Genomic DNA, 13072 nt, shown 5'->3' on the forward strand with positions numbered 1-13072 from the left:
GGGCAGTGCGGTGATGAGCAATGGTTTTCCTTTTCTGTAGGAGGTGCCACCTGATGCCCTAACTGTAAAATGTGTGTGCACACGGTGTGATAGACCTATCTAATCTCTGACACACGATCATGGGTGGGTTTATCTAATTTTACTCAGACAGGACTTGCCAAGATTTAACCTACAGATCTGTTCAAACTTGAAGGAGATGAAATTCTACCTTTTGTATAATTCAAAGGCTTTTTTTTTTCTTTTTTTGTTCTGTAATGTAACATTTCATTTGTACCTTGTCTTCAGGGTATGCATTCCTATCTAACAGGAATGTCTAACGGTTGAATTTTAATTGTCCTCCTAAGTACTTTCTGCCTTCTGTGAATAAGGCAGCTAAGCTTTGTAAAGTCTGTGAATATTTTGTGTTAGTTTGGTTAAAGCAGAAATGACAGCAATTATTATTAATAGTAACATTTGTAATATGGGAACGATCGACTGATGTTGGCCATTTCACTGTCGTTAATCATTTCACATACTTAGCTGCGTTCTCTTGATAGAGAACTTAGAATTTGAAGGCAGAGGACATTAGGGCCGCTTTGGATCTCAATACCAAATAGCTTTCTTTAAAGGCCGTAGAGAAGTGAAGAAGTATAGAAGACTGTTAGATGCTTTCATAGGTCTTTCTCTTAGTGAGTAAAAGCTCTTTATGTCTACATCTGATGAAAGTTGTTAATACGTTGTACACAAAGATGGTGAATAAAGTCTATATTTATTATATGGCTCTAGAAGAGTTTTTTCCTCCTATCCTTTACCTCGGTAGCCAGACATCTAACAGATAGTCTCTGCTCTCAAAATTTAATGTTTATTTTTGAGAGAGAGAGAGAGTGTGTGAGCCGGGGGGAGGGGGCAGAGAGAGAGGGAGACACAATGTGAATCAGGCTCTAGGCTCTGAGCTGTCAGCACAGAGCCCGACGTGGGGCTTGAACCCATGAACCCATGAACCATGAGACCATGACCTGAACCAAAGTTGGATGCTTAACTGACTGAGCCAACCAGGTGCCCCTAAAGAAATTTAAAGTACAGTTAATCGGGTTACATTCCCGCTTTTAAGTTCATCCATTGTATCATGTAGTGGAGAAGAAATTAGATGTTTGTTAAATGTTACTCGTGAGATATCTACATCTTACTTAAGACGTGATATTTTTTCAAGTTTCTGGATATATGGATTTCTTTTTTTTTTTTTTTTTTTTTTTTTATTTATTTTTGGGACAGAGAGAGACAGAGCATGAACAGGGGAGGGGCAGAGAGAGAGGGAGACACAGAATCGGAAACAGGCTCCAGGCTCTGAGCCATCAGCCCAGAGCCCGACGCGGGGCTCGAACTCCCGGACCGCGAGATCGTGACCTGGCTGAAGTCGGACGCTTAACCGACTGCGCCACCCAGGCGCCCCTATATGGATTTCTTAATGGGAATGGAAGAGTCGATGCCTCTGTACCCTTTTTCCAGTTGCTGCCGCCGGATGCGCTAATGTCATTGCTCATCCCGGGGCTGGTGTCTGGCTCAGGCCACGTTCTCAGTACAAGTCTGCGAGGCAGTTAGGCGCCACCGAACGTGCAAGTAGTCTTTCTGTTATACACTTGAATTGAATAAATGCAATTAGTGAATGCCAGTTCTGGGCCCTGGGGATGCAGAAAAAAATAGGATAGGCTCTGTTTTCTGGGATTTATGGGCTAGCTGGGGAGCTAGACTGGATAAGTGCATATAATCTACGGTGGATAAGTGTTATTCCAGTGTTACAGACAGAGTGCGTTCCAGTGGGACATAGAGATGGGAGCTGCTCCGCCTTGAGTAGCGGAGGAGTTTCCCCAGGGCTGAGAGTTTTCAAAAGGCCTCGATGATAAGATGCGAGATTTTCCAGGCAGAGAATTGGGGGTGGTTGTGTGCAAAGTGCATTCTGGGAGGGCATACGTTTGAACAGACAGAGAGGGCTGCCCAGTGCTTGGTGTTTTCAGGAATCCATGGGTGGGCAGCCTGGGGGAGAACAAATGACCGTGATCACAAGCCCGAATTATTTTCTCTTTATACCGCAAATGTGAATTGTTGTATGCTGAGTAAACGCTGCCGTGATTATTCTCTAGTAGCTGTTAATAGTTATTTTGATTTCAGGAATATGATGATTGGCCCCAGCTCAAACATTTTTCTTTTGATTAGAAGAGTAATAAGGAGAAAGTCATGGTGCATATATGACAGATTATTACGTAGCATTGGGAATTAGTCATAGGATAGTTCATGAACTTGCTAATTGTTCTATGGTGGGAATATCAGTTCTCCAGTTTTCCTAAGAACAATGCTTTTTTTTCTGTTTTGCTTTTTAGTCTGCCATAGTCTGAGTCCAAAGCTTTTGATGTGCTCGATACGAATATTGAGTAAAACAGATGTCAGGATTTCAAAGGGTGGCATCAGGGGAGACGGTTCGCAGCAGGAAGGTGTTGCCCGAGTGAGGGTAGCTTGCAAAGGACCGTCAGAGGGAGGCTTCTTCATCACAGGTGTGAATACACGTTTCTCAGCTCTCTTAGTAGGAAAAAGAGGTATTACTGTTGATCATTCAAGTTATAGCTCTCTGTTTATTTGACTGTAATATTAAATCATAAATGCCATCGAAGCTTTGTGCAGTGGGGGCAGATAATTAGATGTAATCTTTGTTCTGGAAATCCTGATCACTGTTGGCATCCTTCGAAATGTTTTGAACTCTTGCGTGTTTTCTTAGCACGTTTGCGTCTGCACCGTGTTTAGTGCTCCTTAAAGATGTCGTGAGAGTGTCTGTGAACTTTTTTATGGCAAATCGTCACTGAAAATGGCTCACGCGCATAATTGTTTCTTACGGTCATTGAGGCAGGATAAATACTGTACCCTTGGACTTGCACGTCGTTTATTCGGTCACTCACTCAGTCACCGGTAAACAGTGTGATTTATGTTATCTGTCCATGCGGTAAAAACCCGCCAGTGGAAGCACAGGACTCGGGGAGGGAAGTGTCTCCTCTGGGAGGGGGGCAGACGTGTGGAGGGACCCCGCCAGCACCGGCGCCCTGACCGTGGTGGTTCCGTGTCCGCGGTTCTGCCTCCGCGCGCGCTCCCCTGATACTCTGATAATCTGGCGCCGAGCGAGGAAGAAAGGAGGGTGCTGGGACTCTACGACAGGGCCAAAGGCGAAAATTCTCACGGTCAGAAAGAATCTGCGAGAATGTCTCAAATCGCCCAGCACAGCAGTTTTTCTTCTAACATGAGAACAGATTGCTGCTTCTTTAGGAGACTCATGGAATGAGGAAGTTGGCTTGCATTTCGGTGCCACGTTGCGCCACAAATGCTTATCTCCGTAGCTCTGTAACGGTAGCCCCTGCAGGCCGTGCTTCCCGAGTGAGAGGCATGTGGGAACGGAGAAGCCCCCAGGGAATGGCCACGGGCTCATTTTCTCCCCTGGGCACGCACTCGGGGCGGGTGGACGGTGCTCTCACCCCCCCGCCCTCTCCCCCTCTCCTCCCACCTCTCTCTTGATCTCTGTTTCTCTCTCCGCGTTTCTCCCTGTTCGTCTCCCGCCCTCCCTCCTCCTCCTCCTCTTTCTCTCTGCCTCTCATCTGCAGTGGAATATTCCAGCTCAGACCATGTGCTGTTGCTGGCTTCTCCGTATCTAGGGAGTGGATAATGCGTTGGCCTCCCCGGCAGCTTCATGAAGACTGTTTCTCATAATTGTACTTTAGTACTTATTGGGTGACAGCAGTCGTGGTTATATTCTCTTTCTAGAACATAAAATGTAGATATTCTGTTTTGATTAAGGACAGATCTATAGGCGTAGACCATCCCCCGTCACCGGTCTTTGGGCTGTGGGAGTACTCGCGTCCGACTCCTATTGGAAATGTGGCTCTGCCTGTTATTAGCTGAGTTATATGAGCAAGTTACTTTAACTCCCCTCTTCTTCAGTTGGGTTTTTACTAAATAATATACGAAGAAGTTGGTAAGAATGGTACCTGGCTCAGCACTCCATAGATGTAGCTCTTTTATTTTGTGTTGGAAGCCAAGGAGCTGGGACAGACAGACCGGGCCCGGCTCCCCACAGATAGAAGTATAAACCGTATTCTGGATACGACATGTGGAAATTCGACTTTTTTTTTTCCCTCTGGTTTGTAACAGTTTTATCCTTTTTCAGAGAAACGGCACCCAGGACTATCTTCCAAAGAGTCCTGGACATCTTGAAGAAATCTTCTCATGCTGTTGAGCTGGCCTGCAGAGACCCCTCCCAAGTGGAACATCTCACTTCCAGTCTGCAGCTAATAACAGAATGCTTCCGGTGTCTCCGAAATGCCTGCATAGAGTGTTCCGTGAACCAGAATTCCATCAGGTAGTACTCTTTGTGTATGTGCACGTTTGTTCCGTCGTGCGGGTTTATCGGCGAGAAACAGCGTTGGTGTCGCAGTGCTAACCAGCGTTACCACGAGGCTCTGTCTTTACGTCTCCAGGGGAGAGGTGCTCTGCAGGCTTTGCCATTAGAGGCTTTTAGATGAGCACATAGATGGCACGACATAGGATAGAATGTTTTTAACCTTGGGGGTTATTTCAGTTTGTTATTTATACAGTAAAACCTTCGATCGCGAGTAACTCGTGTGAGGGTTCCGCAAGACCAGCAAACCTTTCCGATACGTTTTTAATTGATAAATGAGCGATGTCTTGTGATATGAATAGTACGTGATGCCAGATGTCACGTGATCACAACTGAGCCAGTGTTTCTTCTCTCTCTTGCTCACGGAGGGACTGTGGGTGATCATCTCCCGTGCTCAGATGCTCAGTCTCAGGCCGTGGTGTTTGGCAGAAGTCAGTGATTTTTCAGGACGTTGGAAGGTGCCCACAGCTGACACTGGTGTTTTTTTGTTTGTTTGTTTGTTTTGTTTTGTTTTGTTTTTTTTGGTCACTTCAAGAGCACCTGTGGACAGTCCTTTGCTTTTCCAGACAAGAGTGAGCTTAGAAATGCTTTGCTTCCTTCTAGCTCAGGCTGCCTGCAGATAGAGACCCTTTCCCCTGCTGCCTTATTGCCAGTTACATTAAATACGGTACATGACAAGAGTTTATTAATACTGCACTGTAGCCTACATCGCTGCGAGCATCTGCAGTGGCCCCCAGGCAGAAGAAGATTCCATTGAGCCAATGACAGCAGTGATTCCATTAGTGGTAGTGAAAGTCGTCCTACACAGTAACCCTCCTCTCTCTGGTCTCCCTCACACCAGCCACGAAGGTTTTCCAAGGTCAGTGCAGGTTAATTTGTTTTTCTTTATATTTTTAATGTTTTTAAAATTATTTTGTATTACATTACAGTATTGTAATTATTTTTATAGGAATATTTTTGGGTCGTGAAATGAATCATCTGAGTTTCCATTATTTCTCACGGGGAAATTAGCTTTGGTATACAATTGCTTTGGATTACAAGCATGTTTCCAGAACGAATTATGCTCGCAAACCAAGGTTTTACTATATTTCTAATGTGTTATGAGGTATTTGGTTATAGTTATGTAGCACAGTGATTTTAACCTAATTTTGATTCTCTGATCCTAGATTCTGCCTTTCTAAAGGCATATGCCGTTCTGGACCTCACTTTTCTTAGTTGGAAATGTTTTACTTAGTTTTAGTCTTTTAATTCATTACCCTTGTGTTTGCTTTGAACAAGGAGCATGTCTTGTATGTTTCTGAGATCACCTGTCTTAAGATTTCCTTAAGATTGTGCAAGGTTGGAAACTCTTTCCACCCATTTTATAAGGTGCACGTTTAAAAAAGTTTTTTTTAAATGTATGTTTATTTTTGACAGAGAGAGAGAGAGAGAGAGAGAGAGAGAGACAGCATGAGCGAGGGAGGGACAGAGAGAGGGAGACACAGAATCCGAAGCAGGCTCTGAGCTGTCAGCGGGGCTCAAACTCATGGACTGAGATCATGACCTGAGCTGAAGTTGGATGCTTAACCGACTGAGCCACCCAGGCACCCCATTTCTTAATTTTTTTAATGCTTACTTATTTTGAGAGAGAGACAGAGCATGAGCAGAGGAGGGACAGAGAGAGAGGGAGACAGGATCCAAAGCAGACTCCAGGCTCTGAGCTGTCAACACAGAGCCTGACGCGGGGCTTGAACTCACAAACTGTGAGGTCACGACCTGAGCCGAAGTCAGACGCCCAACCGACTGAGCCCCTCAGGTGCCCCTAAGGTGCACATTTTTTAAAGTAGTTAAGAAGATGAGCAAGAGAATTGCCAGGCACTGTTCTTATTCTTTGCCTGCTACTTACTCTCTCTTCCCAGAACTGAGCACCTTTCCTCTGATTTAATGGAATCTGCTTTTTATTACATGTTTTTTCTTGAGATGAAGTCAGAAGCCACAAAGAGCATGCTCAGCTTCCTTTCCTGGAATTGAATGTAGACAGAGCCTCCAGGCCTCCGTCACTGCTGTGGTGGGCAAAGTTGGGCTGGTCCAGAAGCCACTTGAGGGACCCCCTTTGCTGCCTAGACAGTCTTATACCTGGGGCTTTGATGTGATGAATGAGATTTTTAAGATCAAAGGAGAGGGGGGAGAAGTGCCAGGGTTGTGTAACTTTAGTACCAAACAGAGCCTGCTGTCCATTTGCAGATAAATGCCTAGAAACAATAATAAGGTCGCTAATAATAGTTACCATGTAAAAACATAACTAGTTAGTGCTAAGCAGCAGTGGGCAGGGACTAGTGTGTTTTGTCCATTTCCTGGCAGAGAGGCCCTCCTGCGTGATGGGGGAGGGATAGGAGAGCCTTAGGACGGAGACTCTGACTGTGGGCAGGCGGACTCATCCCGTGCTTTGCCAGCCTCGTGGGGAAGGAAGCGAGCCTTCGGTGGGCCTGCCCTACGCCCAGGCTTTGTCCCAAGGGCTTGACCTGCAGGATCTTGTTTTGTTTTTAGAACAAACCCAAGAAATAGCATGCTACAATTTTTCCATTCTTAACAGAGAAGAAACTGTGACTTGGGGTATGGAACTTGTCTGAACAGTAGAGCCAGGGAACCTTCTCTGTGACTCCACAGCTGCCCCAAGTGCTCTGTGACACCCGTTGACGCTGTTGTGTGTGATTGCTCCGTCCCTTAAACGGCCACGGGACCCTGAGCGAGAGCCTCGGCGTCCCTGAGCAGGGCAGCCCGTGTCTCCCACACAGGCCGTCAGGCGTGTCCCGTGAGCTTACTCCTGCAGACTGTGAGTGTGCTGCGTCCGTGGGTTTTGCACCTGCTCGGGAATGGGGTGGTACGATGAAAGTGGATGAGGATATGTCTTTCTTGGAAATGAATTCTCATTTTCTTTTTGAGGGTAAAAGTAATACCTAAACTGTAACAATTCAGACATTACAAGAGTAAACACTATGGCAGATGAAATGTCAGCTGTCTTCCGGAGGGGCCGTCAAAGCCCGCACTCTGCTTCGTGGCCGTGGGATCCCGCTCGCACGCAGCTGACACTTAGGGGTGAAGTGAGAGTGAACATTAGAAGGTGTTCGTTTTTCTGCCTCTTTCCTTCTAGGATTGTGTTATTATTCACAGTTGATCTTCGAGGGAAGTTCCGACCGGTTAAGGCACCAGCTCCTGGAAAAACCATTTTTCTGGTCAGAAACACGAAAGATTCTAGTAAGGACTTCAGAGTCGACCTTAGCTAATTTCCGAGCCTGTCGGGATTGAGATTGCAGCTGTTATGGAGTTTTCTGGCGCTTTGTGTTAAGTTATGAAGGAGTTAGTCAAAAGGTGTGATGCTCTCCAGGCCTTTTACATCTTCTGTCCGGACGCTGCCCTTGTGTAGACCAAGGTTGTGTTCTGCACATATGGAGTGTATAACACGGCGAGGCAGACAATCGGAGTCCAGTGAAATTTCAGGAAGTTCTCAGCACTACCCAAAGCAGTTAGTTCCGCAGGCCGGTGTAAACCCTGCTGCGGGGGTCGCTACACTCTTACCCTCAAGAGCCAGGGAGATGGTTCAGGCTTTGTGATCGCTGTCCCGGTTTCTGAGTTCTCCTGTCGTGGTGTGAGAGCAGCCACAGGTAACACGTGACTGAATGCCCATGGCTGCGTTTAAATTTGAATTTGGTAAAATTTTCATCTCATGAAATTACAGGTTTTTTTCTTTTCTCTTTCTTTCTCTTTTTTTAATTCAAGAACTCTTGCCATATAGAAATAGGCCGTGGGCACATTGGCCCGGTGATCATCTGGCCGTATAGAGGCAAGAGCAGGAACGGCCTCTTTTCCTATACTGGTCTGACAAGTAAAGGAGGAAGGAACAGTGGCTCTCTGACCCCCTGGCCTTGGGGAAGGGAGGGAGGACCCTCCCCGTGTACCCACTAGCCCCGGAAGGAAATATCTTGGCTCCGGTCTGATTCATGTTGAGAAGTGAGGCAGGTCGGGAGCTGCGTTGGTTTCCTTTGCTGCTAACAAATTACTGCAAACCCGATGGCTTCAAACAACAGAAATTCGTTGGCTTCATAGTTCTGGAGTCACAAGTCCAAAATCAGTCTCACTGACCTCAAGTGAAGGTATCGGCAGGGCTGGCTCCTTCTGGGGTCTCTAATAGAGAAGCCGTTCCCTGGTTTTTCTGTCTTCCTGAGGCCGCCCGCCCGTTTTCCTTGGCTCATGGCTCCATCCTCCCCGTCTTCAAAGCAACACTGTGGCATCTTCCGGTATCTCTTTCCGGCTCTGACCATCCTGTATCCCTCTGGTAAGCACTCAGGATCACATGATGCCCACACACATAATCCAGGATAACCTCATCATCTCAGAACCATTGATTTAATCGCATCGAAAAAGCCTCTCGTGGTGTTTTCTGACCAACTTCGAGTCTTTGGCAGTAGCTGGGGGTCCAGCAGTTTAGTTCTATTTGGACCTATCTGGAGTTAGTGGCATCAGATCTCATAACTTAAAAGACTCAGTCCCACCGGATGGCCTTGCTTCAGATGTGAACGGGGTACCTGAGCTACATCTCTGCCTAGCTGACTACAAATTTGGAGGTTCCCGTGACACCCCTCAGATACGGTAGTCCACTATAAAGGCTCACAGAACTCAGGGAATCCTTTACATCCTGTCCCCAGTTCACCATGAAGGATACAACTTAGGGATAGCCAAACAGAAGAGATGTGTAGGACAGGTGGGCGGCCACAGGGCTCTGTGCCCTCCCTGGGCCCGTCTGCATCCTCCTGGCATTATGTTGTGTTCACCCAGCCACACTGAAGGTTTCCAAACTTCCGTGTAGTAGGGTTTTTACGAAGGTTCCTTCACATAGGCTTGATCATTGTCTGTTGGCGACGAACCTCGCTCTCCAGACCCCGTCCTCCCCAGAGGTCTGGAGGTTGGGGTGAAAGTTACAGCCCCTGATCACTTGGTTGGTCCCCCCTCCCCGGCAGCCAGGCCCCCGGTGAAGCTACCCGGAGACCCAGTAAGAGTCACCTTATCAGCATAAGGTCACGTATGGTTGAACGGGGCTTGTCGTGAGTAACAGAAGACACTCCTGACCACACCAGAAATTCCAGGGGTTTTAGGAGCTCTGGGCCAGGAACTGGGGACAAAGACCAAAAGTATTTTACTTCTTATACCGCATCCCTTTGGCCATGTGAGATAATGTATTAACAGGTTCCAGAGTTTGGGATGTGGACACCTCTCGGGGCCATAATTTTCCTACCACAGCTCACCCTTTGGCCCCTAAAGATTGACGTCTGTTACATGTGCAGAAAGCATGCATCCCTTCTCGAGGTCCCCACGTGTTTGACCCTGACAGCATCAGCTCAAGTACAGAATCTCCTCTAAGTCATCAACTGAGAAGTTCCAAATCTCAGTATCCAGTCATGTAAAAATTACTTATGGGTCTGACTCTGGACGCGCTCCATCCTGGGGCAGAATTTCTCTTTGTGCACATGTGAAGCTAGACAAGTTATCTGCTCCCCAAAGACAAGTTATCTGCTCCCCAAAGCCTAAGGTAACAGTTTTAGACATTATCATTTGAGAGAGGAGAAAATTGAAGGAAAAGAGGAATTACTGATCCCAAGCAATTTCAGAATTCCGTTGGGCAAACTCAGGTTTCAGGGCCTGGGAAGAATCCTCTGTGGCTTGAGGCTGTGCCCCCGGCCCTCCCCTCAGCATCACCCTTCCTTTTTCTTGAAGGGTAGCACACGTTTGCCCCTGAGTAGTTGGATCAGCCTACTTCCTGCCTGTAGAATTTGGGGAGTCTGATTTCATCCTTTCTCGGTGCATTTTGTCCACGCTGGCAGAGTTTCTACCAGTAGAACCTTTCCAACAACCTTGTGGGTCTCACCTGTATGTCACGGGGATTCACGCCATCAGACAAGGTGGCCCTCCATAGAGCCTTCCTAGATAACCCCATCTCTATTCCTGGGTCCTGCTGCGGTGACGGAGGGGAGTGAGTCCCACCCTTACCTCTTCAGAGAGCTCCCCCCGCCGTGTGTCTGAACACTCTGACCTTTTGATCCTTCCAAGTCATGAGCAAAAGGTTGTCCGGAAAGGTTTGGCTCTCTCCAGAGCACACTTTTCTCGACAGTCTGTCCCAGTTGTAGCATCTTTTGCGGTCTGGCTAGACTGAGTTTCCTGAAGCAAGACCTGGTTCCCTTTCCACCTCCTTTATTTCTCCCCTTGGCGTCACTGTATTATACGCAGCAAGAAGCAGTCAGATCACACGTCCCGCATGTCGCTTGGAAACGTGCTCAGCCGAATGTCCAGGTTCCTCATTTTGCTAAGCTTCTTCCCCTGTGGAGGAAGGGCCCCCTTTCCCTGGTTTCTGATGATCGGTTCCCTCACTTCTTCCTGAGCTCTCACCGGCGGTGCCTTTGGTGTCCACACACCTACCCACGCCATCAGAGCTTTTCATCCTGCGCCTCCCGGTTCTGCCCGCCCCGGCCCGGTGCCCGGTCCCTGGTCCCACAGCCGCACCCACTGTTCAGATGTTTCTTCACGGCGCACCTCTGCTTCTGCTCCCGGATCCGCATTAGTTTCCTGCTGCTGCTCTGACGGATTACCCAACGTTGAGTGACATAACACAACACGGATCTGTTACCTTCTGGTGTAGGAGTTCAGGAGGCTGAGTTCCCTCTGGAGACTCCCGGGGAGAATCCTTTTCCTGGCCTTCCCCGGCTTCTAGAGGCCGCCTGTGTTCCCCGGGCTCGCGGCCCCTTCCCGGGCTCTGACCCTCTAGTATTCTGCTTTCAAGAACCCTCGTGACCACATCGGGTCCACCTGGTTAATCTAGGATAATCTGCCCATCTCAAGATCCCGAATCTCCTCACAACCTAGAGTCCCCTTTGCCACATAAGGTGACGCGTCCACAGGTTTGGAGGTTATGATGCGGACAGCTCAGGGCCACGGTTCTGTTCAGTGCAGGAACCGTTAGCCAGTGCTCACGGCGCCCTTCCGTGGCTCATCATTTGAAATGCAGGTTTAAGAAAATCAACGCGTTTAACTTTCTTTTTTTAAAAACCCTTTACAGGAACTTGGATACAATTGGCGTCGCTGTCGATTTGATTCTTCTTTTCCGTGAACTGCGGGTGGAACAGGAATCCCTGTTGACAGGTAACTTGCGGTATGATTCACGGGTTATTTGTGTCTTTGAAACAGGTTTAAAAACTACAACTTGGAGTGTTACATCGTTCATTAAAGCAAATGTGTCGTGTTTCATGATACAGAGAAACGTATTTAGTGATGTTAGTGAATTTCCATAAAAAAGTGGCAACGGCTTCCTTTCCTCCCTCTGTTGTGGGCTGAACTGCGCCCCCCCCCCCCCCCGACCTGTCCCCAGATCCACATGGCGGAGTCCCCACCCTGTAGCGCTTCAGAATGTGGCTATATTTGGAGACCAGGCCTTTGAAGAGATAAATAAGGTAAGATAAGTAATCCATTATGACTGGTGTCCTTGTAAGAAGAGGAGGTCAGAACACAGACACGTAGAGAGATGACGACCACGTGAGGACACGGGGAGGGGACAGCCATCTGCAAGCCCAGGAGAGGGATTCAGAAGGAACCAGCCCTGCCCACACCACGACCTCGGGCTTCTAGCCTCCGAACTTAGAAAATAAATTCCCGTTGCTTCAGCCACCCACTCTGTGGTGCTTCGTTATGGTGGCCCTCGCCAAGTAATGGTGTCTCTCAGGATGTGTGAAGGTGGCATGCCTGTTCTTGGTGCTGAGTGTGCTCTGAACAGTGACCAAAGCAGGCAGAAAATCTTTGCCTCAGCGTGTTTACAGTGCAGTGGAGGGAGTCTGGTGCTAAATATGTTACCTGAGTCAAATACCTGGCATGACTGAGGGAGGGTAGCTCTCTGACTGTTGGATAGCTGTTGATAAGGGATTAGGAGAGAAATCAAGCCTCTTGATTTGAAGACCAGGAAGCTTTTCTAGACTTTTTTGAATGTTTTTGGTTCTTAAGGTATTAGCATCCATACTTCTTCTTTGGACAGGGATCATTACTGTAATATCCTGTAAGAAAACAGAATTTAAACATATGATCTCTATCCAAGGCCTTGAAACGCTTCTGGGCAAACCCAAGTCATTTAATAATAAAATCTTCATGTAAATGTCCGGCTTATAAGATTTACTAGATCGTGGATTAAACAAATTCTTTCTGATAATTCAATAAATACATCCTCTAAAGGAGAAATCCCCACAGGTGCCTGGGTGGCTCAGTTGGTTAAGCATCTGACTCGATCTTGGCTTAGGTCATGATCAGAGCCCTGAGTCTGGCTCTGTTCTGATAGCACGTGGAGCCTGCTTGAGACTCATTCTCTCTCCCTCCCCGCCGCCCTGCCCCCGCCCCCGTCCTCCCCCCCCCCCCCGCCACTTCCCCACACAAGCACATGCGTGCTCTGTCTCTCTCAAAATAAATAAACTTTAAAAAAAAAAAATAAAGGAACAATCGCCAGCAGTTTGTAGAATGTGATCTGATTTATAAGTTGGTTTACATTTAGTTCTCATTGCCTGTACTGACTCTCAACAGTGAGGCCTTTCACCTTCATGGTAATATACGTGCTACCGTTGGGGTCGGGGAGAGAACGAGACCGGGTAGTCTCTT

General features: G+C 47.5%; 1 protein-coding gene across 2 annotated transcripts in view; it reads left to right on the plus strand.

The window, feature by feature from the left end:
* Window positions 1-13072, plus strand: part of ATXN10 (ataxin 10) — a 166333-nt gene that overhangs the window by 14656 nt on the left and 138605 nt on the right. For both annotated transcript variants that reach the window (XM_047065235.1, XM_047065236.1), the window contains exons 2-3: window positions 4181-4372; window positions 11496-11578. In XM_047065235.1, the coding sequence (XP_046921191.1) occupies window positions 4181-4372; window positions 11496-11578 (275 nt within the window). The remainder of the gene's footprint in view (window positions 1-4180; window positions 4373-11495; window positions 11579-13072) is intronic.

Source organism: Lynx rufus, unplaced genomic scaffold (assembly GCF_022079265.1).
Source record: "Lynx rufus isolate CCGP_SWC_20201006 ecotype Redwood Valley unplaced genomic scaffold, mLynRuf1.p SCAF_7, whole genome shotgun sequence".
Taxonomy (NCBI): domain Eukaryota; kingdom Metazoa; phylum Chordata; class Mammalia; order Carnivora; family Felidae; genus Lynx; species Lynx rufus.